This window comes from Coffea eugenioides, chromosome 5 (assembly GCF_003713205.1).
Source record: "Coffea eugenioides isolate CCC68of chromosome 5, Ceug_1.0, whole genome shotgun sequence".
NCBI classification, from domain to species: domain Eukaryota; kingdom Viridiplantae; phylum Streptophyta; class Magnoliopsida; order Gentianales; family Rubiaceae; genus Coffea; species Coffea eugenioides.
Window position 1 is genome coordinate 44,734,090 of NC_040039.1, and position 23,202 is coordinate 44,757,291.

Consider the following 23,202-nt stretch of genomic DNA (forward strand, 5'->3'; position numbering starts at 1 on the left):
TACTTATTGATATTTGAAGTAGATTAAGAGTTAGATATTATACCATGAATTGCATTATTATTTAACTCATCTCTGACACATTCAATAATATGTGCTATGAATACTAATTTGAAATGGTTACATATAAAGAAAAAAGTTTAATACCTTCTAAATATGTTATATTGTGCTTGACTACCCAAAAATCACACCCAAAATAGCATTATAAGTTTTTTTTTTTAAAAAGTAGCTTAGTTGGGAAAAAAAAATACTTCTGGTTGGATACAATGTGTAATAGTACTACCAGAAATGTTAAAGAACCTTCTACCATATAAAGTCATTTTGTTTACCTCTATATCCATTTTTTTTTTCAGTCCAAAGCAGTTTAGACCTGAAGTATCAGGACCATCATCATCAAGTTAAGATCCTCAACTGCACAGCCACCTTCAAGTAAGAGAAAAGTCGTTTTAACTTTAATTCTTTGTATGTAGAAATGTGGTTGATGAATGATATAATGTGTTTTAACCATATGTTCTCACATTGAACTTTTTTTTTTTTTTTCTATCATAGGATTTGATTAACTTTTGTGAAAAGGAAAGATTTCATTCTTTTCAGATGTGTTTTTTTTATGACAGAATCCATCAAGAATATCTAACTCCTTTTTTGTTGTGACTCAAACATGGTTTTTTACTAAAACTTGAAGGTGATGATTGTAACAAAGTTGGATGTCAGCATATAGGTGCTGAACTACTTGTTAAAAAGGAACAAGAGATTTGTTGTTAGAACTCATGGATCCTTGGTAGTTTCTAGAGAGTGAAATCATATTGGTATTTGTTCTCAATTGCTTTTGATTGTGTAAAAATTAATTTTAGAAAATCAAAATAAAAAAATATGAAAATAGATACCTTTGATTTTCAACTTATTTCAGATTCAAAAAATCTAAAATCCGAATATAAAAATCAGTTGAGAACACAACAAAATACCTTCTTCAAAATCAAAATCTAAATTTAAAGTTAGGTCCTAAAAATTAGTTGAGAAAAGACTGTTGTAGCCTCAATTTCAAGAATTATGAGATGTCCATTATTCGCTCGGCAACTTTACATCACCAAAAACTAGAAAATTTTGAAATTAAATTTCTTTTTCATTCTTTCATTATAATTAATTTTAAAACCAATGATTATTTTGCAAGTTTTGATAGGTTCATTTGGATTTTTTTTAAAGTTTTTTGTAGAAAAATATCTTATAATTTATTTTTTGATATATTTGGGGTGAAAAGGTTTGGAGTTTTTGTAAAAGAATATATTATAAAGTTTTTTAAAAAATGTGATCTATGCGAGGTGAAAAGGTAGATACAAAATGTACAAGAGCTTATTTCTCAAAAACTCCAAAAAAAAAAAATTTCCACAAAAAGTGATAATCCAAACAGTTATGAATATAAATATTTTTCTCCTTGGTTTTTTTCCTTATCAAAAACATGTTGATAATGCAGTCATTCTCATGTTTTCATCTAAAAGGTATTTGTTCAGCCATTATTTAATAATAATTACATTTTGATATTTTTGGTATTATAAATTTTTAAAAATAGAACAAAATATAGCACTGAGTATGACTATATACTTTTTACTTGATGGTTTGGCTAATGTTTTGGATTTTTGGTTGTGACAAGAATAAGTTTTAGGCTCCGTGTAATAATAAGTGGGAGTTTTCTTGTGTTATCTGCTGAATAAATTTCTTTATTAAGAAAAATGTATTTTACAATCCAATAACTAGGTTCTACTTAAGGACTGGTGATTTAGTTATGGAAGAAAATAATTTCTGAAAATTGCATACAAAACTTTGTGCACAACTATAAGGTAATTACCATGCAAGTCTTCTTAATATTGATGGAAAAGTCTTATATAGTGGGCAAAATACTATAAAATTTCTAATTTTCTGCACATTAAAAGACTACGTGTATGGTAATTAACTTCAACCCATCATCTATCAAGAGCCGACTCTTCCTATGAGCTACCTACAATTTAATCTACCAATTGCAAACCTCCATTATTTTACAGTTGCCTGCAATCTTTACATGTTCTTCAGTGCAGTTTTATTCATCAATCTTCTATTTCTTCTACCTTTCTATTCTTTATTTAGGCTCTCTTTATCACCCCTTTTCAAGAGACAAGTTAAAACAATTATATATAGGTATGTTCCCTCTAATAATTGCTACTTCTTCCTCGTCAATTGTTATGACAAGATTCGTACATAATTTGCATGCTCAGGATATATGCACCAGTGTTGATTTTCTTGAATTTAAAAGGGTTTTCTTTTCTTGACAAATTTTCATGAATCTTGATTGTTTTAGTCCTTGAATTCAAGACGATGCAAAGGTCTACTGGGCTTCCTGCATGTGCATCGTGCAAACATCAACGCAAGAAGTGCACGGACAAATGCATATTAGCACCATTTTTTCCAGTCGAAAAGAACAGAGAATTTCAAGCTGTTCACAAAATCTTTGGAGTCAGCAATGTTGCAAAGATACTCAGGAGTCACAACAGTGAAGAAGAAAGAAAAAGGGCTGCGGATTCACTGATTTGGGAAGCTTTTGCTTGGCAAAGGGATCCAATCCAAGGGCCATCTGGAGAATTCAGAAGGGTTGTTGAAGAACTCAAGTTTTACAAAACTCAATACCAAAAGATTACTTCTCAATTGCCCCCAACATCACAGGTCACAACAAGCATGGGGTACAAACCGGCAGTTAACGCGGCCGTGGCATCACCAGTTTTGGTTAATGGAGCATGGAATAATGCTCGCAATAATAATGCTAATATTAACGGTGGGATTAGTACCATGATGAATAATATTCGTGGGCTAAGTAGCAATGGTGGTGGTTTGAGTGGTGTTCATGATCATCCTAATGGAAATTCGATTATTGATCATTCATCTAATCCGTTTGCTTATGGTGCTAATAGTAATCATCTGGTAGTCCAAACTATGGAGCATCAAAATGGTTCTGCAGCTGTTATTCTTTCCCAGCAGCATCCTAATGGTAACAGTAACGGTGTATTGCAAGGTTTCGAGCATCAAAATGGTACTGCAGCTGTTATGCTGCCCCAGCAGCATCACACAATTTCTGGTTTCAACCAGCAATACTATATTCCCACAGGTATAGTAGTTTAAATTTATTTAATTATTTTGATCAATTATTCGTGTAGTCTTAGATGAGTTTTTATTGTATATTTTTCAAGTTGGGAATACCAAAGAGTTAAAGGAGCTGAAGGGCCATGGGCAAGTATGCTGAGAATTTGCATGCATACCAAATTTTTGATCTTCTACGAGTTGCAGAAAATTTACAGGTCAAACACTAAAGTTTTCTGGATTATGTTCGTTGCATCAATGTTAAGGGGATACAAGTTAACACTAGATCATTCATGATCCTTATCTAAATTATGTTCATTGATTCGATCTGTAAGTGATAATGAATTATGTCTAGATAAAGTTCTAGACATGACTAACCTCTATTTTATCAAAACAACTTCAAGATTCATTCATTTTGTATCAAGAAATGTATCTGAATTATTATTGGTCTCTTCAATATTACAGGCCAGTACAATTCCTCAACTGATGTGAATGGCAAGACAGCAGAAAGTTCACCGTGGCATGGGAACTCATAGTCACAGTTGCTGATATCTACTATCTGTCATCCCTTTGCTAGGAGCCCTTTTATTATTTTTGTTATTTTGACCAGATTTATTGGTGCTCATGGCAAAGTATACACAGTGTATATCACTAGGTAGATGATTGATTCTTGGGATCTTGAATTGTTTAGATTAAGGAATCATGGGCACGATTGCCCCCCAAGGTAGAAACTAGCCAAACTGTTATTTTGTGCTGCACATTTTTCATAATTCTTGGTTGGCTATTTTGCAAACTTCTTCTTCAACAGACGTGATGACAAAATCAAGATTGTATCGAGCACAAAGCACAACAGATGGAAAAAAAGTGAAATATAACATAAAAATCATACCAAGAATTAGTTTACTCCTCATCATGACAGATATATTCATGTTTTAAAAACATAACGAGTTATAACTGCAGAATATAACTAAATTTTGTTCATGGGGCAACATGGTGATTATGATCTTTGTCCAATTATTTTTTTTCTTTTAAATTTCTTTATCCAGCACATTATTATTCCCGTTCATCTAAGAATAAATAAAAGTATGTGTCAATGTCACCAAAAAGAAACCTATAAATATTTCTTTATTAGCTTGGGACACATGATTGTGCTAATTAAATTCTGCAAAGATTGCTTATTTTTCGAACTGATTTGAGCACTTATGCTAGCATATAAAATTTTTGGTATTTGCTTGTACAATTTAAGCATGCTAGACACCTATGAGGTGACCAATATTTATATTAAGACATAAACAATACACCCAAATATTTGTTTTTGTGAAGTTAAACTCAAAAAAAAAAAAAAAAGATTCGCCTTGGAGGGTTAAGTTGAAAAACCACGTATCTTCGAAGGGCCAAATTAAAGTTAACCAAGAAATGATGACAAGAAAAAGATCGATTTTTGTTGGTCCTTTGTGGATTTGGGGCAGGGACGGTCATCTGCACGGTTAAGGATCAAGATTTGCCTTCAAAATTTTGTGCGGTTGAGATTACACCATGTAATTCGATTTTCGCACTAAGTGTGGGGTCCATCATTAGCTGTTCTGAAAATACATTCTGTGAAAAAAAAGTTACACGATGTACAAAGAAAGTTACGCGCAGTTGATAATGACCACAATTGCCAGGACGGTTGCACCTGCAACCGTCCGTGCCCCGAGTCCTTGTTTTTTGTTGGGTAATTAGCTCTCCGTTTCTTGACTTCGTGGGCTATATAAACAATGGCCAAAGTCCAGTTCCAAGTCTAATGGGTGCAAGTCTTCTAATCAGTCTTCTCATCATTTCCCTCTTTCACTTGGCCTATTCCTCTGCTTCTCCTCTACCATTGGGAGCTCATCCTCTAGGTCCTCATTCTCTCTTCTTCAACCTCTTGCATAATTTCTGTTGTTCATTTTGTTGATAACTTATCATTATTTTTAAGCTGAAGTCAATTTCCAAAATAAACACTTTTTAAAGTTTTTAACATGTTGGATATTTTACAGATGAGAAGTTCTATCAATCAGAGGTGATCAAATGCAAAGACGGGTCCAAATCCTTCACTAAAGACCAAATTAACGATAATTTCTGTGACTGCCCAGATGGCACTGATGAACCAGGTACTCGAAATTTTTGTTTTCCAGCAATCCCTTTTGAGTTTTTTAAAGACTTTAATTTTTACTTGCAGTAAATGCTCGGAGCTAATTGATTATGGGGGCTTTTTGTAATGTTTGTTTGTTTGTTTTTTCCGTCGTTTTGACAAGTTCCGTACTTTTTGGGTAAACTCGTAATTTGGCAATATGATATTGGTCTTTATTGTGGTATTTGGCAATATGGATGTTGGATATGTGAAGCTTAAACAATTTTGATGCATCTGAAACAAACAAATGTCGGAAATGCATATATGAAGTTAAACATTTGATCACAAATGATTTTGGAGTAAGCCCTGCATTCCAAGGTTAATGCTTTTATCATATCTTTCAATCTCAACATTGTTTTTCTTTTAAGATTCTATTATATCAAAACATGATTGACGAAAAAGATGGCGGCTTTATGATTTTTTTGGGTGAAGGGGGGAGGTGACTAATGCATGTGAAGGATTTAATGTTTTACTGAAACAAAATTTTTTCCTTGTCTGGTCTCGATAGTGAGCAACTTATTATAATGCTATCCTCTATTTTCAGTGGCTTGGCTCTTGACAAAAGCTGAAAGTGACCATTTCATGGCATTTCCAAATTAAGCGAATTAGTTCCTGGCAGTTACTAGAAAAAGATTCACAAAACTCTATTGGATCCAAATCCAGGCACTAGGACAAATATTAATGCTGCAGTACTCTTTGGCATTTTCTGGCTCTAGCTTGTGTTATCAATTATTAGGATAATTTGACGACCCTAAAATTTCTTCTTCTTCCTTTTCTCTCCTCTTATTCTTACTCCTAGTGGAGATGACCTCAAGAAATCAGTTTTTCCTCTTCTTATACAGAACAAGCATGTAATTTCATTTCAAGCCATATAAGTTGCTGTTTTTAATGTTTAGTTGGCCATCCATTAGCTGTATAATAAGAGTACTTTAGTATTCTGTCCTTGTACGTAAGTCATTGAGCTTCTTCATTTACCATGCAGGAACCTCAGCATGTCCTGCTGGAAAATTTTATTGCAAGAATGTAGGAAGCACGCCCAAGTTTTTGTTTCCTTCTCAGATAAATGATCAAATTTGTGGTACATACTTCAAGTAATTGTATAATATTTTTAATTTGGCTGCTTACATCATCCAAGTCAAATGGAGGGTTTTTTGTTATTTAGGTTGTGTTTGCTTAACTTCTTATCTACTGTTTGAGAAACAATTTATTCTTGTTCCTTTTTTTTTTCAAATATAGTTTGGGTAGACGGGAAAAGAGATGAATGTGTCTGATAACTACTGTTGACCTTTATGGAATGACAGTTTGCTAAAAAACTCCAGTTTCTTGACCAGAATAATTTTGATGGTGCTGTTTCTAGAATTTCTAAGGCACACTATATACTATGGTTTAATGCCATTTGGTTCTCGGACCCCAATGAGCAGCCAGTGATACATGAAAGTCACCTAATTTTTCATCTCAAATACATCATTGTTATGATTAACATGCGCATGGCCAGTACATGAAAATGACCGTTTTCTCTCTACCTATGCATATTCAGTGTGTATTCATAATTACCAATACATTATTACCAATCCAATTAGTGTTTCTTTCACCATCAAGTCAAACATAAGGATTTTGAAAGAACTCTCAATGAAATCTGTGCTATTTTTGGTGCAAGAAAAAGTAGGAAGAGACCTACTTCCTTGAGGAAAAATTAGACAAATGATTATTTTAAGATCCTTTTTCAATGCAATGCAGTTGAACTGTTGGAAGATTATGTTAATAGGACATTCAAGTAGTTTGCTTTCCCATTCAAAGTAATATCTTGATGGATGCAGTATCCAATGTGATGAAAATAACATAATTCCTTGTCATTTAAGATTTGCTTTAGACAAGCATGCTTGTCAACATGATTGACCTGCAATGATGCACCCCTTCCAGCCTAATGCGGGGGCAACCCTCTTGGGTGGCTTCCTTCTTAAAGATTCTATTTGTGTACTGATTTTTTGGAGTTTGCCTTTTGCTGGTTAAACCACCTCTAGATTGCTGTGACGGAAGTGACGAAAATGATGGAACTGTCATATGTCTCAACATTTGCATTATGGGTGGGACTGTTGCTTATAACTCACTAAATTATCGCTCAACAATCAGGCACCAGAGTTCAGCTGGTGCAAGGACGAAAGTCAACCTAAATTCTGAAGACTCACTTGGGAAACTTAAAGGTATTTCACTTTGTTTGTTAGAGCAGTCTTACAATAAGTGGCAACCTGCTATGATAATAATTCCATTGGTGATTTCAGGTCTGAAGACATTAGCAACTCTACAGGTTGCTCTTATTATAATTGTTGTGGCAATTAGGAAGTTTCCTCGGCGTGTTAGGGCCAGAAGAAGGCATCCTCGTTGAACGATTCTCTCAAGCTCATGTTGCTGATGGTAGTACAATTGCCATAAGTGTTATTTGTTTTAGTTTTTAATTTTTTCTGAAAAAGTCAAAACTCCTAGTCGATGCTTATCTCTTTCTCTGTCACCCATGATTGTAGCAATAGATTAGCAGAGCCATCTATACTTATTTAACCAAGGTAGCAATTAGCTTATGTAAAGTCCATCCATTGCTTTATATCGATGATAACAATACAATATACTTGTTTAACTCTCATAGCAATTAATCTTGTAAAAGTAGTATAACTTAATAATCTGCTCCTGAAGAAGCTGCTATAGGATTGTTTGTGTAGAGCAATTGGTTTGCTAGAAATGGAAGTCCAAGCTACTAGCCTACTGGAGATGGATTTTTAGCGATGATGGCAATGACTGGATTTGACACTTTCACTTTTAACACTAATAAAATTGACACAAAAGATATCCAGTATCACTGTAATGTTTGGTTTCTCAGAGGTATTTCCTTTGGCTCTTTGTTGGGCATCTGGCTGGTTGATGTCTGATAAGACATAAGCTCAGTGTACATCGTGAGAGTAGAAATGAGATATAATGTCTGACATTTAGAACAATGTAAAGGGTGAATTGGACTTAAATTCTCGCAATTTAAACTCACATCAGGACCTAGATAACTACTAAGTAACCTTGGTTTGTTGCCTTTGGTTTTCAGTATCCTTTTTTGTTTCTTTTTTTGGATTATGATACTTTCATAGGTATAGTTAAATAATGAATAGGTGATGTTGGAGAAATTGATTATCACTCACTTGTTCATAGTGACTGTAGCAACATAGATTTTCAGTTATTTTAGGCCAACATTATTTTCACCTCTTTTTTTTAATTGATGTAGAAATGATTTAAGGCTCTACTGTCATTTGTTTTGGGTCTTGAAAGAAGAGAATTTTGACCTCAAATAGGATTCCAGTGTGTGGCTAGACTTCTATAATATCGTATTGTAGTTCATGTTTGACTTTTAATGGAACTTTATGGTTAAGACTTCTTGTAAATCCATTTCCGAGTCAGACTTTGAGTTCTTGTGGTAGAACTTTAGTACTTGGGCTAAATTAGCCAACCATGTTGAATAAAATCTCTTGGTTTTACTTTAAAATGAGCTCCACTTAGATGGATCTTTTGTGGGGGTATTTTTAAACAAAATTTTACTGTAGCGACTATATTGAAAAGAGCATATTTGAGATGAAAGGTGGTTGGACAATGTGTAAAAGTTTGTTAGAAATAATGCTTACAAACAGGTCCTAGATTTTGATTGTGAATTGCATCATGACTCTGCCTCTTTGTGCTTCTGCTTTTGCATTAGGAAATTCTAGGACTCCAAGAGACCCAGTGCTGACTAGCATTCTTGTGGTCCATCTTTTGGCAATGGACTCTGAAAATTTGATATTTTACCCGCTGTGTGATTGAGGTGTTCTGCAATGAAAGTAGAGTCATTATTCAATTAAAGAGTAAAGAAAAAAAAGGAACATCAGTTTCGTCTTTCTTTGTTTTCTTCGTGTGGGTGGATTTTAGTCAGTTCTTGGCCTTATCAATTTGTGCTGAAGAATGTTGAATCTGGACTATATATGAATGGATGGTGTATACGACTAGCAAGATGCAAAAATTACTAGTATTAATATTTTAGTGTTTTCCAGTTGCAACCCATAGACAAGAAGTGGAATATTCTTTGGTATGTGGAAAAGATCATTTGTTGTCTGGTACAGACACATAGTCTCTACTTGATTGATGTGATGCATATTCTCTGCCTAGTTAGTTTTCATCTATCGTTCCATTGGCTTAAATTTTGCCAAGCCTGTATGCACGTCTCCTGCTCTATAAAAGCAAGGTGTTAGAGCTTTCTGGTTTTGATTAGGCTTTTAGTTTTTACTACAGTTCAGGGTTCCCTTACTTACGTACTGCTGCTCCTTGATTTATAAATACAAATTGGTAAAAGACTTTGCTCAATTGTGCAGGATTTGTATTGTTTTGCGCTTGCTTGTCCATTCAAAATTGGTTTCTGAAGTGATAGTTATGGTAACAGTAGCAACAAGACTTTATTCATCTCCAAATCTGATTCGTCATTCTTTGCTAAGATTTTCCTCAGTTTCCAAGTTTTCTCCTCCAAATTATCTTGAGGAATCAATTAAAGCTGCAATTGAAGCCAAAAATTATGGAGATATTCCCAACATTCTTGCTGCTTCAAAAGGATCTTGCCAGAATGCCAATCCCTTTTCATTCCTCTCTGCCTTTCCTGTAAAAACAAGAACAAATATTGTTGACGAAATTTTGCAATCTTTTATTTCCCTTAGACCTCGTTCTCGTCCTGGGTTTGCATATTCTTGTCTCCTTTCCTACACTCTCCAAAGTCCCAATCCCCTGCCACTTGCCCTTGCTGTACTCCAACGCACACTTCGTTCTGGTTGTCTTCCTGTTCCCCAAACTCATGTCCTACTTTCTACTGCATGGCTTGAAAGCTGCCGCCATGCTAAGTCGGTCTCAAACATACTGTTGGAGATGCAGTCCATTGGGTATAATCCTGATTGTGGCATATGCAATTACCTTATTCTATCACTATGTAAGGTTGATCAGTTAAAAGAGGCAATCAAAGTTTTGAAAGGTATGAGTGGTGCTGGTTGCTTTCCAGATTTGGATAGTTATGGAACTATAATATGTGAAATAAGTGAGCTTGGAAGGACTGCTGATGCTGTTAGAATGATGAAGGAGATGGTGGCAACCTTCAACTTGAGCCCAAGAAAAGAAATATTGGTAAAGATTGCAGCAGCATTTCGAGCAAATAAAGAGACCTTGAGAGCTGTGGAGATGATTGAGTTTTTAGAAAGGAGAGATGTGGATGTTGGGTTTGATGTATATGATTTGGTGCTTGAGGGGTGCTTGGAGTGTCGACAATTTGTCCTGGCAGGAAAAGTTGTCATGAGAATGACTGGGAAGGGTTTCATACCATACATCAGTGTGAGGCAAAGGGTGGTTGCAGGCCTGGCCAGTGTTGATGAGTGGGAGCTTGCTTCAGCTGTGAGACAGAGATTTTCAGACATGAATCCTTAGCTACTTTAACTGGAAATACTTGGTAGTGATGTTATTTTGTAAGTAGGAAAGGAGCATGCACGCCCTTCTGCAATTAATTGAACAGGATCACCTCGATAAAATAATTTACTAGGAATTTGTTGAAATCCTCTCTTGAAGTGCCGTATCACAATACTTCATCATTTGTGTTGTCAAATATCTATGGTGCTTGGTGTCCAATTCTGAAAGAGCTGAATTATTACCACTTACTCATGTTTGATGATGTTATGAACTTCAAAAGAGGTAAAAAAGTGCATTCCATTTTGAACTTTTCAAATCTTCACAAAGCATCATCAAGTGCCTTTGCTTGATTAAGACTGTTTGGCTGAGGATCCCCTCCTGAAAATACATTGCTGGTGAAAGCACTATGTCATTAGTTAATTAGCGTATCAGGAAGCAATCCTTTGGTCGGATGCCAATGAGAATTGAATTTTTTGAAGTGTTTGTATTGGCTATATTCGTTTAAGTACCTAGGTTTGCTGCTAAAATTTCAATTAACAAGGTCCTTCTTGGGGCTCGAGAAGAGATATGCACGCACATACGTTCTGGGCTGGGGGCCAGGAGGTTCTTCTCGTGCAATGGACACGTGACCATTGATAAAGTGATGCAATCTCAGAATTACTCAACAGTTGAGTATGATGATATGTTTCTTCAGTTTGATGAGAATGGAGGAGTACCTTTTACTTGTTTGGATTTAGTTTGGCGACGCATGGACTTAAATTGCTGATAGACTTAAAAGGGCCTCACCAAGGAAAGAAACCAGGAGACTTGACACCCCACTGTAGGAAAAATAATCATGATTATTCGATAGATTTGAGTTTGAGTAGTTGGTTCTTTGTTTCTTCAAATGGCATTTGTGACTAGAATCCCTGTAAGGCAAAGCTTGCCCATTTATAACTAGAAGGATGTTAGTCAATCATTTAATACCAATACCTGCAGAAAATGACATTCAACTTTGCAACAAAGATATAGGTTTGTTCCTCGGTCGTGTGCATCAGGTCCTAGTTATACTGGTTCTATTCTTAATATGTCTCTTTCTTCTTTGGTTGTTATAACTTGAAATCAGAGATTGTTTTATGTTACAAAGCTGCAGGACCTGATTTTTGTTGTAGAATTTCCTCAAGATTGCTTAACAGGGTAGCTAGCTTCCAAATTAATGCCACATAGACCATCCTTGTCTTTGGTTCCACGTTCCATCTTGATGTAACCAGCTTCACCCCATTCAGTGCCCCATGAATTCTTTACAAGCCAGTACTTTTTGCCACCTTCTTCTCCATAGCCAACTACAGCTACTCCGTGATTAAGGTTCTTGTCACAATAGCCAGAGTAGACTCCTTTAGAGTACAGTTGAAAGTTAAAGCCGCTAGCATCAATTGCAACTGATACTGGTTGCTTGGCAGCTGCAGTTTGAAGGGCAAGCTCATTACTTTTGGGTATTTTCCCATAGCCGGTGATTGTGACTGCATGATCTTTTTCTTTGGCTCTGTTGCATTTGTCCCTTTTTCCTTTATAAGGATAGTCACTTTCGGTGGTAATTCCACCATTTGCTTTAATGAACTCAAAAGCTTTATCCATGAATCCACCATTACAACCTTCATTATTCCTGTTGTAATCACAGTCCACAAGCTCCTGTTCTGACAGAGACACCAACTTTCCAGTTTTGATCTTGTTGATTCCTTCCACAGCAGCAATTGCAGAGAATGCCCAACAACTTCCTGGAGTGAAGAAATTTATGGTAACACAAGATTCTATTCTTCGACACAACCTTCAATTCTAAACAAGCTAAGTGGTTCAAAGTTGTACTAGTTGCTTTCTTGAGCCACTGTTCTGTTTTACTTTGGCCTGAGTGTTAATGCTGGGGTCTATGGTCAAATCAGCTTAGACAAACTTGGACATATTGACTTGTATGCTGATACTTTTCTTTGTTGTTTGTAATAAGCAAATGCTAATGTTAGCCTTATAAGAATGAGAAATAGCAGAATAGAAATCGATGCACCATTCCTTGAATAGTTTGCTCAAGAATAGTTTCAAAATGGAAAAAAAAAAATGCAGGTTTTGCCTACCACAAGCACCTTGATCCTTGACTGGAGTCACAGCGCCCTGCTTTCTCCAGTCGACAGTGGCTGGTAACTTAACTGGGTCAGACGTAAAATTTTGTCCATCCCTTTGAAGACTGCGAGTTTTATAACCCAAGTAGGTAGATATGAACTCCTCATTGGTCATGTCTGCATATTGATTGTCAGTGAGTTGATAAGAAAGGTTCCGAGAATTGATATAGTCAATATATTGGACATTGGATTGGTATATCCCAAATCGCATCTCCCATTCATCTCCATTAGCGTAGGTTCGTCCATACTTTTTTAGCCACTCTTCGTACCTCTTAAACACAGGTCCCCGGTCATAAAGCTTCCTGCCTTCCCCAAAACTTGCACTTGGACACAAGAATAAAATGCAGAGAAGCACAAATGTCGTAGTTGTAGTAGTAGCAGTAGTGCTAGTAGTAGTGCAAGCATTTCTCAATGCAGAAAGCTTATTCATGTTACCTTCAGATGCATATGAAGAATGGGTTGGTGATATTTAAATCTTTCTGAATCAAGGTGTGCAAGAGAGCACGTTTCTACATTTTGCTTCTAGGGCAATAGTCTTCTTGTGTTCTTGGTATCTTCATTTTTGTTGTCCATTTTAGCGTGTTGTAACCTTCAGCAATTCAGTTGGGATCATGCAATTTGTTCATGTTCTAAGCTCTAGTCTTTGAATCGGGCAAGACAGTTATTAGTTGGGTAAAATTCACTTTTTGTCCCTAAACTTTGAGTTAGGGATACATTTCATCCCCAAACTTTTAGACGCACTATATTTAGTACATGAATTAATTATTTTTTGCCACATTTAGTCCAAAAACGGTAAATTGCTTAATTTTGGTTGGAGAAAGTCACGTCTTTGGCAAATAAAAATAATTTCTTAGTCAAAATCAACGGCCACGTCAACCTTCTCCGTCCAAATTGAATATTTTTTTATTTTTGGACTAAATGTGGTTCAAAATAATTAATTCATGTACTAAATGTGGTGCGTCTAAAAGTTTGGGAATGAAATGTACCCTTAACTCAAAGTTTAAGTTACGAAAAGCGAATTTTACTCTTATGTAGTTTGGGCATGTAGTTTGCTTTTAGTGTTTGCATGCAAGTGAAAACAGGATGCAGCAAGACAATGGACAATGTTGCTGGTTTTTAGGACTTACAGTAGTTTGGGCTTGAGGGTTTTCTCCAAGTGATACTAGATAAGAATTAGGTGAAGGTGCCAAGGTTGCTAATGCTAGGGCCATTTTTCCCATCTCCAGTCTTGTGTTGAGAACGAAATTAAGGCAGGCCAAATGGAAAAGGTGAACAGAGCGTTTCACAGATAAAGAAAACACGAAGACATTTCTCAAGGGAGACTTGTCTTTCAATATTTAATAGATCCATGTGATGGAAACAGAAATATGAACTTGTCCATCCATCAAAACTTGTCAGCGAATTCATGGACGTTGTACTAAAAAGGGTTCCATTCTTTAAACTTGTTGAAAAGATATTCACTCATACAAGTGATATTGTCAATGAAGAATTGAGTGGCTTACTATAAATGATAAATGCTTGAAGAAAATTACAGTGAAATGCACTGAACTCAAGTCACATGCAAGCATCTACATTGGGTTACCATATTCTAAAACATTGCTTTAAAAGCTATTCCATCATTATGAAACTGTTCCCGGCAGCTACAGCTAGCAATTATGTCCTGTGGAAACTGGAAAGAATTAGGATCACATGCCATTCTCCACACGCTCACTTTGCCTGCCATTGCTGTGGAAATACTTTAGAACAGTGAATTAAAGGTTGGTGGTGGTGGTGGACACGGTAAAATAATTCTGCTGTTCCTTTATGTGCTAGTATCAAGTTGTAGAACAAGGTCGGTGATCAGGAAAAGTTTTCAAAGGTAGAATATGTGGTTCAAGTTGGTAGAGAATACAGAATCATGTATAGAACAAAAATGGTCAGGGATTTCTTTTTTTTTTTTTAATCTTTTTGCAAGAATGAGGGTTTTCATGTTTTCTTTTAGGAATATTGGAACTGTATATGTCACATTTCTGCATAATTTTGCTAAACAAACCCAAAATTTTCTTGACAAACCATATATTTGTCAACAAGACTAAATTACAGCATCCACAAGGATCAAAACCTAGCATATATTTGCCTCAAAGTTTATCATGATCATTAACCTTTGATTTGCCAATGTATTGTTCCTTAACAGGTAAGAACTTGGTTTTTGTGTTGGTAAGCTCTAGCTTTGAAATGGTGTGAGCTTTCTATCCTAAACTATTTGCTTACCAACAAAAAATTAAGCTTTGAGTCTTCGACTGTCCAATTTTACATGAAAATTTTCTTCCGCCAATTTCTACAAAAGCGGTAAATATCGAATTAGTTCGAACTAGTAAAAACAAGAATAGCCAAAAAATAAATAAATAAAGTATTGTGTAATAAAAGTTGAGGCCTTCATCTTTTTATTTTAAAACTTCCCGTTTTGTTTTGTTTTTTTTATTTTTATTTTTTCATCAGCAGCTGAGATAAAATATTGATAAACAAATCCAAGATGTTGGGCACACAATCATATCAAACTTATAATTGGTGGTTGATTTTGATGAATTGTGGTACAGTGACACATGCAAACTGTAACTTGGACACTGACATAGATACAGACATCCATTGATGATCAGTATCATCTTAATAATTGATCCAAAATTGGTGACTCTCATGTGCTCGATTGGGAAGGTAAATATAGCAGTGATCATAAACAGATCAAAAGGTTGGACACAAATATCCTGTTGGGATCGATGCATGTATCATTTGAGATTGTTTTTTTTTTCCCCAGATTTTATGGTCCCAGAAGGCAAAATCGTATCTTGTTTCACAATTTGATTGAAATATACCCTTTTCATTGAAACATCTTGTGTGAAGTAATTAACTTCGACCTCTGCAACCAAAAGCTTCAGTCAAACATGTGAAATAGTTTGAATCATTTTTGCTAACTGAAGAATGATGGGAACATGTGGATGGAAAAAGAAAAAAAAAATTTTTGGGGTGAAATTTGAAGTTCAATTCAATACTTTCACGGGATTTAGAGTAAAATGGGAACTTAATTGGATGGATAATAAACCTGTTATAAAACTAATAAAATAAACTACTATAATAGGAATTGAAATATTAGAGAAGGAAATAGAGAAGTAGAGAATGATATTCTTATTGTTCCAACTAATCAAAAGTATACTCAAGAGGTGCTAAGGTACCTCTATACATAGGTATTACAAAATTAAAGGTACGTTATTAAATTCTCATTACTACAAGAACATGAATAGTCATATAAAACAGTTCATCCAATACATAAATAGCTCTTATGGATTGAAACAGTTCGTCCAATGTAATTCCTTTACATAATGTATCAATGAATTATGAATTAATCCTCTTGAAAATACAAATGGACATCCACACTTTTAGTTATTTCATAACAAAACCTAATTTATCAGCAAATATTTGAACTCATTTTCTTCCCCTGCTGGTCCACATTAATCTCATCTTCTCATTCTATTCCCTACAAATGTGCATCAAGACAAAAGAAATTTATTATGTGCGCATGTGGACTATGGAGCACATTTATGGGAAACAGTAAATTCATAAAACTGATGTATCTTCTCAAGTGTACCACTATTGAAAGTTATCTCTAATTCTCATTTATGTCTTCTTCTGCATTGTTTTCACCAGTGAAGTCTTAGTCTAGCAGCAAATAAAAGCCTAGAATTAAAATTTTAAGGTGCAATAAAATGTCTTGGGGGGTTAAAAAATCACTAAGATAAGAACTGTAATTGAGCTTCAAAGTTAGTTCATGTCTTTAGACAAAGGTTGCTTTTTTCCATCAAAAAAAAAAGGAGAAAGCCATCGATCTTATTCTCAATCAAGAAAGGACCTATCTGGCTTTACTTCTTAGCACTTTCTTAATCACATATTAACTTTGGAAATGAGTCAATGACATGTTCCACGTTGCGGACTTTCCTCTAATCATAATCAATTAGTGCCTACCCGACAGTTAATTCCATTACTAAGATCCATAGTTATATTGCAAATTGTGTGGTTTTCGATGTAAGCTAGATAGAAAAATATGAGCAAGAAAGAAAAGGGTCCTTGTGCATGCCCTAGAGGCTACATGTGGGCATAGTTTGGAGACAAAGTAAAGAAGCTTAGGGCGTGCAAACAATTCACATGGCACGACATTATCCCTTCCAAGCTTCCTCACTTTCCACAGCTCATCCTCCAAAATCCCACAACTCTAACAACGTATTATTCTCTTTTACCCTCCTGCCATTATAGCATTCCGAAATAGAATACACAGGCAACCTCCTCAAGTACCATTGTAGTACAGCACAAGGATTACATAACCATGGTCATGATTCACAAAAAAAATTCTTTTGTTTTGTTGACAAGGGAACCACAGCCGCTACCTAAGAGTGCGCATTGAATAAATTTCACTTCGTACAATAATCCGCCAACCACACGAATGAGTAAGACGCATTATGCAAGACCTGCGCAATGGAAGAGAGGTTCGAACCCAAGTTAGCAGGAAAACATGACACCAACTCTACCATCTCAACCAACTCAAGGCACATGATTCTCAAATTTATTTGGCAACACAAGTGACACTATTCAGCAGCAAAGGAAAAGTTACTCCCATTAAGCTTATGTGGACCATTATGGTCATTCCTACTCATATTTTTGCCTTTCATGTCTCAAGAATCGTGCGCTAAATAAGTTCAATAAATCTCAAGAATCGTGCGCTAAATAAGTTCAATAAAACTCGTAAAGTTGATATGGAAGAAAAAAATCCCATTATTATCTGCAATCTTTCAATGTATGATTATATTTTTGTTGTTCACTTTACAAGAATCATGCACTAAATACATTCAACAAAAGTCGTAAACTTGACATGAAAGAAATTCCATTATTACGCGGTTATATATCTCTCTCCATGCATTATTAATACTACTTCAAGAACGAATTATGCCCACTAACTGATTTTTATCCGTGCAGATGACTCAAAAATTGAATGCCACATTGATGAGGTTACACATTACACACACACACTTATTTGCTAGGTTCTTGATCACTGGCACAGCTCATGGGATCCATCATGTGATCCAATTTGATCGAAGTTGTTTGATTAAGGCCACTTGATGAATCTAACGGTAGTAAGCAATGCATGCAAGACGGCATCCATGAAGACAGACTACAGAGGAATGTTCTCTGGACGTAAATTATGAGACTATTATAAGCTTGGAGCTGAAGGGGACGGTCACAAGGGCACGTGGTCTCTGATTCCTCTTAATTATTAAACTACTGCTACTTTCCAGTAATACCGTTGGGGCTCAACCTCCCAACCAGCTGTAGATAGCTGTCCCAATCTCCCCATGTGACCCCACCATGCCACCATCGGGGAAAAGATTTCTAATTTTTAATCACTTCTTGATCAAAGTTTAGTAGAGCAGATTGTGATGATGATGATGTTGGACCTGTTCTTTTGGCTATGTTCTTTTCTAAGTCTGCATCAACTAGCATAAGTATATATAACACCAATTGCTGCATAGTTCCCAAGTTTTTGTTTGGTTTTCTCCTACTAGGATATAGTTATATATAGTCACTAGTGGCCATACTTCTTTGGATCATAGTTTTCAATATGGCACAATTGCCTCCAAAAGCACCAAATATGGCACCAAATTGGCCTGACTTTTCTCACCAAAAAATTCACACGCTGGATAATTTAGGAGGAGCAAATGCTACTAATAACCATAACTCTTCGTGGGTTGATGAATTTCTCGACTTCTCGTCGGCGAAACGGGGTTTTCACCGGCGATCTGTAAGCGACTCGATTGCGTTTCTTGAGGTCCCAATGGTGGAAGAATGCAGAAGATCAACAATTATTCCTGGCTCTGGGGCTACTAGTGAATTTGAGAAGTTTGATGATGAGCAGCTCATGTCTATGTTTACTGATGATATTCCAACTTCTGTTGACCCCAAAATGTCCTGCTCGAATCCCTCGTCGCCTTCTGATCATAACAGCATTAATGAAGATAAGCTGAATCCTTCTGATCTGCAGCTGCAGCAGCTAAAGAGTGAGCCTGAGGAAGTGCAAAGCTCATGTAAATCTGATGGACAGTTGGCTGCTACTAATGAAACTGTGGACAATTCCAGTGACAAGATTGTTGATCCAAAACGGATCAAAAGGTAAGAAAATGCATCTTAACGCTTTTCCAATAATAATACTGATGAATTACACACATATTCTTGCATGAAGAACCAGCATTGCATTGTTATTCATCTTAGAGTTGGAAACAACTTCATTTTTTTGCATGAAACATGCACAAGTTTTCCTAATTCAACCATGAATTTGTTTTTTGTTTTTTGTTTTTTAGCATCCATCTTATCATTTTATTACAAACTGATTTCATTGTAAAGATCTTAGCCATCAAAAAAAAAAAAAACTGCATGCATTATCCAAGATACAAAGACTTTTGTCTCTAAATAATCATCTCAACGGAGAATCATTTAGTATCGCATTACATGATTTTTTTTAAAAAAATTTTGTGTTGATTAATATCAAAATAATTGATCAAGAATACCATTTTTTTTTTGGTTTTTATAGAATCTTGGCCAACAGACAATCAGCTCAAAGATCTCGAGTGAGGAAACTGCAGTACATATCAGAGCTAGAAAGAAGTGTAACTTCCCTTCAGGTACATTATTGGTTTATTGAACTTGTTGCAGATTAATAAATGAAGTTCTTCTTTTGTTTAACTACTGCAGCTGGCAATTGAATTCTCACATGGGATCGTCTTCTTGTTCTTGTTTGTTTGGTTAATATTGTTAAGGCTGAAGTTTCAGTATTGTCGCCAAGGGTAGCTTTTCTGGACCACCAACGTTTGGTTCTGAATGTTGACAACAGCGTTCTCAAACAAAGAATCGCAGCTCTTGCCCAAGATAAGATTTTTAAAGATGGTAAGTCTCAAATGCTACTTCAGAAAATTTTAAGCTTTTGGGCAATTCATAATTTGCCGTGCCAGAAGATACAAGAATTGTTTATTCGGCAAGTGGATACAACGTTTAACATAATTTTGCGACATAAATGAAAGCAATAATTGTGCATTATAGGATATGATCAAATGAATGACGTCTAACATGGGAATAATCAGCTTTTGGCCTTGGATTGTATGTCCTAAACTGTCTCCTTAAACCTGTCACATCACAATTTAAGGTCATCCCACATGATATCGGTTGTACCCTATTCAATCATTAAAAGGATTAATTAGATAGTTAACTTATATCATCATCTTTAGGGGTAAAAGACTTGAGATGATACTTGTTAAGATGAGTTTTAAGTATTAACTTTCTAAGAAAAAGTGAAGTTCAGTAATAAATTAAGTATTTAGGTATAGGTGTCAATAAATGTAGGTGTCTGAATTTAAATGATAGTTTAGGTACAAATTATGTATATCATTGAGTACCAAAGAAGCACCGATTAGAAAAGCAAGGTACTATTGAATGATTGAGTTCAATGCTAGAACCGTAGGCTATTAGTTCCTCAGGTGAATCTCTTAATTATGTCCTATAATCTTCATGGACCTCACAAAATCAATATGGCAACCAAGAAAGCAAGCTGGGTCATTTTCTAAATTTAGCTGGCATTCGAAACTTCTTTCTTGCTTAATTGCTTAGTGTTGACCCATTCAGACATCGTGGCACCATAGCACTAATTTGTGTCTTCAACTCGATCCCACATGTCCAGCTTTATAGCTATCGTTTGAAGATTGATTTTCATTTAAGAGACAACGTAGTTAATTAATGCGAAACCAAACTAGACACCAAGAAAGAGTGGCATTGATTTTTTATTCTTTCGACGCGTCCAATAATTTATTTAGAACCATGACATTTCTTAGACTTGGGTCTATGACATTGTGGTTTATTCATCCTACTGAATTTGCTTGTTACGTAAAAAAAAAAGATCTCGTTTTTATGTTTATCAGCTATATTTCCACCTATCTACATTGTCAAACCAAGCCCTACAAAACAAGAACTGCTAAGTTCAGAATTCGAACTCTGAACTTAGCAGTAGAAAGAACTCTAAGAGTCCTCTCATAATCATTGAATGTTTAGAATATCACGTTTTGAGATTATTGTAAATATTCTAATTTGTTGTAGCTGTTGTCCTCTCTTTTTTATTCTTGAAAAGTTTCGCGGTCCAGTTAATTTTGTTTTCTAATGAAATTGCAGCTCATCAAGAAGCCTTGAAAAGGGAAATTGAGAGGCTAAGGCAAGTCTTTTACCAGCAAAACTTGAAGAAGATGGAAAATGCTACACCACCAGAGCCAAAAACACAACCTGCTACTGCTGGTAATGCCTCCGCAGAGAAGGAGCAACTTGTTAATTGAAGCACGTTTCTTTTAATACGTGGAACATTGTTTTTCAGGTATGCTAATAACTTTAGATACTTGATAAAAACTTATACGATGTTTAAACAAAATATAAATGACATGAAATTAAGGGTCAATGAACCAATAGGTGCTTTGTGAGGGGAAATTAATTTGAGCTCTCCAAACCAATTTTTTAGATCACTTGTTTTGAAAGTTAATACGTATTAGACTCAATTATTATACCTTAGTTTGAGTATTGATAATTTGTATTCAGTTTTTCAATGCCTTGCCAAAGAAGGAACTGAGAACGATATGCATGCTTGAGAACCCCCACACACAAAACGTTATACCAACAAGAAAAAGAAATTCAATTGATCAACAGGAATTTTCAAGTTAAAGATCTAATTTTTTTTTCCTGTTATAAGTTGATTGGATTTTCTTGAATGGTTCTTAACTTCTCTTAATTACCATGCAGGAAAAAAATTCAGTGGATGGTAGTGTTGATGGACATTCACATGATGTCTTAAACATGAAAATAGGGTCCACGGGAACTTCAATGTTGCAGAGGACAAGATGAGGCCAACTTGCATATCTTTGCAATGTAGGCCAAAGAATCAATATCATAATCAATTTGTTTCTTTTCTGCTCCTCAGGCATGGGTGTGGTTAGTTTCTGGTTAGCCAATCATCAATTTGATGATTTTTTTTTTCTCTGTAACATGGGGATGGGTGTGGTTAGATTTTTGTTAACCAATCATCAAATTTCTTTCTGCTTTTCAATCTTTTTTTGTTTTGGAAAAAAAAAAAAAGTTGTGCTTAGGCAAGTGTGTTTTAGTGTTAGTGGGATTTGTATTGGGATGTATGAAAGTAAAGAAGGGGTTTGTCGGGTAGTTGTTTTGATGTCAGGCTATGGCATCATTTTTTTCAATGTTTCTCTCGAATTTATTGCCTGGTGGCATTCTTTATTTGTAGTTCTTATTGTCATCAATAATAAAAAAAAAAAGAATTGTAAATATCGTTATTTATCTTGGGTGTAAAAATGAGTAGTGATTAATTTCTTTGACTAATTTGACTTAAAAGTAACAGGGCACAAGACTTCTAATTTACAGATTTGAGGTCTAGGGTTCCTCCCAACCCTCTAATGTTCAAAGCAAGAAAGTTTCAGTTGGGAAGATGTCATGTTTTATTCAAGAAGAAAAGTTTTTTTTTTTTTTTTTTTTTGAAAGTTCTTCAGCATATATATTTAGCAAATTTTTCACCATTATCTCTGTTGGATGTAATGAGCAATCACCAAGACATCAAATCTTGACTAGGAAGTTATCATTTTACCAGTAGGTTTTTTCCATATTTAACTTTCTAAGGAAAAATATGCATCTGAATACACTAAAAAGCCTCTCCATGTGCATCTTTTGTGCCACAATTTTATTTCTGAAATAGTGCAAATATGCGAGAAGGATATAGTACAAATAAGCATTTATTTGAAGAAATCACAGCAAGCAAGGTTGTTTTGGGGGGGTTGGGGGGGGGGGGGGGGCGGGGTGGGAAGAAACCAATACAGCCAAGCCAACAGATAAAAAAAAATGGCTCTTGGGAATCAATCCTTTTCCTTATTCACATGTGCATTTGCAGGGAACAAGTCTCTTTCCCCTACAAGGTGACAGCTTTGATCATATTCATATGTGATAATTTAAGTTTATTAGCACCAACTTTTACTTGCCAGTTGCCCATCCCCTACTAATAATCAGTAATCCCTTTTTGAAAAATATTTATTATTAGCCCGGTCACATGCTCCGCAGTATCTGCATCAGTACTCAGCTCTCTTTCTCCCACTTTTGGTTTAGGGAATTAAACGTTCAACAGTCTACCTAACATTCATTCAATAGATCTGAGTCACTTGCCTATTGGCTCAGTTAGAGGTGTACTCAAGTCGAGTTAAGTTTGAGTATTAGACTACTTGAGCTCGATTTGAGGCAAAATAACTGAGCTCAACCTTG

At 35.4% G+C, this 23,202-nt stretch overlaps 5 protein-coding genes across 6 annotated transcripts; 4 read left to right on the forward strand and 1 right to left on the reverse strand.

The window, feature by feature from the left end:
• The first annotated feature begins 2,340 nt into the window (after positions 1-2,340).
• LOC113771807 (LOB domain-containing protein 2) lies at positions 2,341-3,632 on the forward strand. The gene is made up of 2 exons (XM_027316366.1): positions 2,341-3,124; positions 3,562-3,632. Exons 1-2 carry the CDS (start codon positions 2,341-2,343, stop codon positions 3,630-3,632), a joined length of 855 nt encoding a protein of 284 aa, XP_027172167.1.
• Positions 3,633-4,743: 1,111 nt separating this feature from the next.
• Positions 4,744-7,631, forward strand: LOC113771809 (glucosidase 2 subunit beta). The gene is made up of 4 exons (XM_027316367.1): positions 4,744-4,810; positions 5,115-5,228; positions 7,270-7,449; positions 7,528-7,631. Exons 1-4 carry the CDS (start codon positions 4,744-4,746, stop codon positions 7,629-7,631), a joined length of 465 nt encoding a protein of 154 aa, XP_027172168.1.
• Positions 4,847-10,997, forward strand: LOC113772312 (pentatricopeptide repeat-containing protein At1g06270). 2 transcript variants are annotated; one of them, XM_027316904.1, is made up of 6 exons: positions 4,847-4,976; positions 5,115-5,228; positions 6,231-6,326; positions 7,270-7,449; positions 7,528-7,660; positions 9,622-10,997. In XM_027316904.1, exon 6 carries the CDS (start codon positions 9,680-9,682, stop codon positions 10,709-10,711), a length of 1,032 nt encoding a protein of 343 aa, XP_027172705.1. In that variant the 5' UTR covers positions 4,847-4,976; positions 5,115-5,228; positions 6,231-6,326; positions 7,270-7,449; positions 7,528-7,660; positions 9,622-9,679; the 3' UTR covers positions 10,712-10,997. The 2 variants fall into 2 exon arrangements, with proteins under 2 accessions (XP_027172705.1, XP_027172706.1); XM_027316905.1 differs by lacking the exon at positions 6,231-6,326.
• An 851-nt stretch (positions 10,998-11,848) lies between these two features.
• Positions 11,849-13,267, reverse strand: LOC113771810 (ervatamin-B). Its single transcript, XM_027316368.1, has 2 exons — positions 12,793-13,267; positions 11,849-12,444 (listed from the first exon to the last, which is right to left on the reverse strand). Exons 1-2 carry the CDS (start codon positions 13,265-13,267, stop codon positions 11,849-11,851), a joined length of 1,071 nt encoding a protein of 356 aa, XP_027172169.1.
• A 5,088-nt stretch (positions 13,268-18,355) lies between these two features.
• LOC113772015 (basic leucine zipper 61-like) lies at positions 18,356-21,266 on the forward strand. Its single transcript, XM_027316552.1, has 4 exons — positions 18,356-19,026; positions 19,445-19,535; positions 19,671-19,797; positions 21,070-21,266. Exons 1-4 carry the CDS (start codon positions 18,479-18,481, stop codon positions 21,225-21,227), a joined length of 924 nt encoding a protein of 307 aa, XP_027172353.1. The 5' UTR covers positions 18,356-18,478; the 3' UTR covers positions 21,228-21,266.
• Positions 21,267-23,202: the final 1,936 nt, after the last annotated feature.

Coding starts and splice junctions, on each gene's coding strand:
- LOC113771807 (XM_027316366.1), top strand. CDS start 2,341: ATGCAAAGGTCTACTGGGCTTCCTGCATGTGCATCGTGCAAACATCAA. Junction 3,125..3,561: donor GCAATACTATATTCCCACAG/GTATAGTAGTTT, acceptor TCAATATTACAG/GCCAGTACAATTCCTCAACT.
- LOC113771809 (XM_027316367.1), top strand. CDS start 4,744: ATGACCACAATTGCCAGGACGGTTGCACCTGCAACCGTCCGTGCCCCG. Junction 4,811..5,114: donor GAGTCCTTGTTTTTTGTTGG/GTAATTAGCTCT, acceptor GATATTTTACAG/ATGAGAAGTTCTATCAATCA. Junction 7,450..7,527: donor CTCACTTGGGAAACTTAAAG/GTATTTCACTTT, acceptor TGGTGATTTCAG/GTCTGAAGACATTAGCAACT.
- LOC113772312 (XM_027316904.1), top strand. CDS start 9,680: ATGGTAACAGTAGCAACAAGACTTTATTCATCTCCAAATCTGATTCGT.
- LOC113771810 (XM_027316368.1), bottom strand. CDS start 13,267: ATGAATAAGCTTTCTGCATTGAGAAATGCTTGCACTACTACTAGCACT. Junction 12,445..12,792: donor CAAGGATCAAGGTGCTTGTG/GTAGGCAAAACC, acceptor TCTTCACTCCAG/GAAGTTGTTGGGCATTCTCT.
- LOC113772015 (XM_027316552.1), top strand. CDS start 18,479: ATGGCACAATTGCCTCCAAAAGCACCAAATATGGCACCAAATTGGCCT. Junction 19,027..19,444: donor GATCCAAAACGGATCAAAAG/GTAAGAAAATGC, acceptor TGGTTTTTATAG/AATCTTGGCCAACAGACAAT. Junction 19,536..19,670: donor GAAGTGTAACTTCCCTTCAG/GTACATTATTGG, acceptor AATATTGTTAAG/GCTGAAGTTTCAGTATTGTC.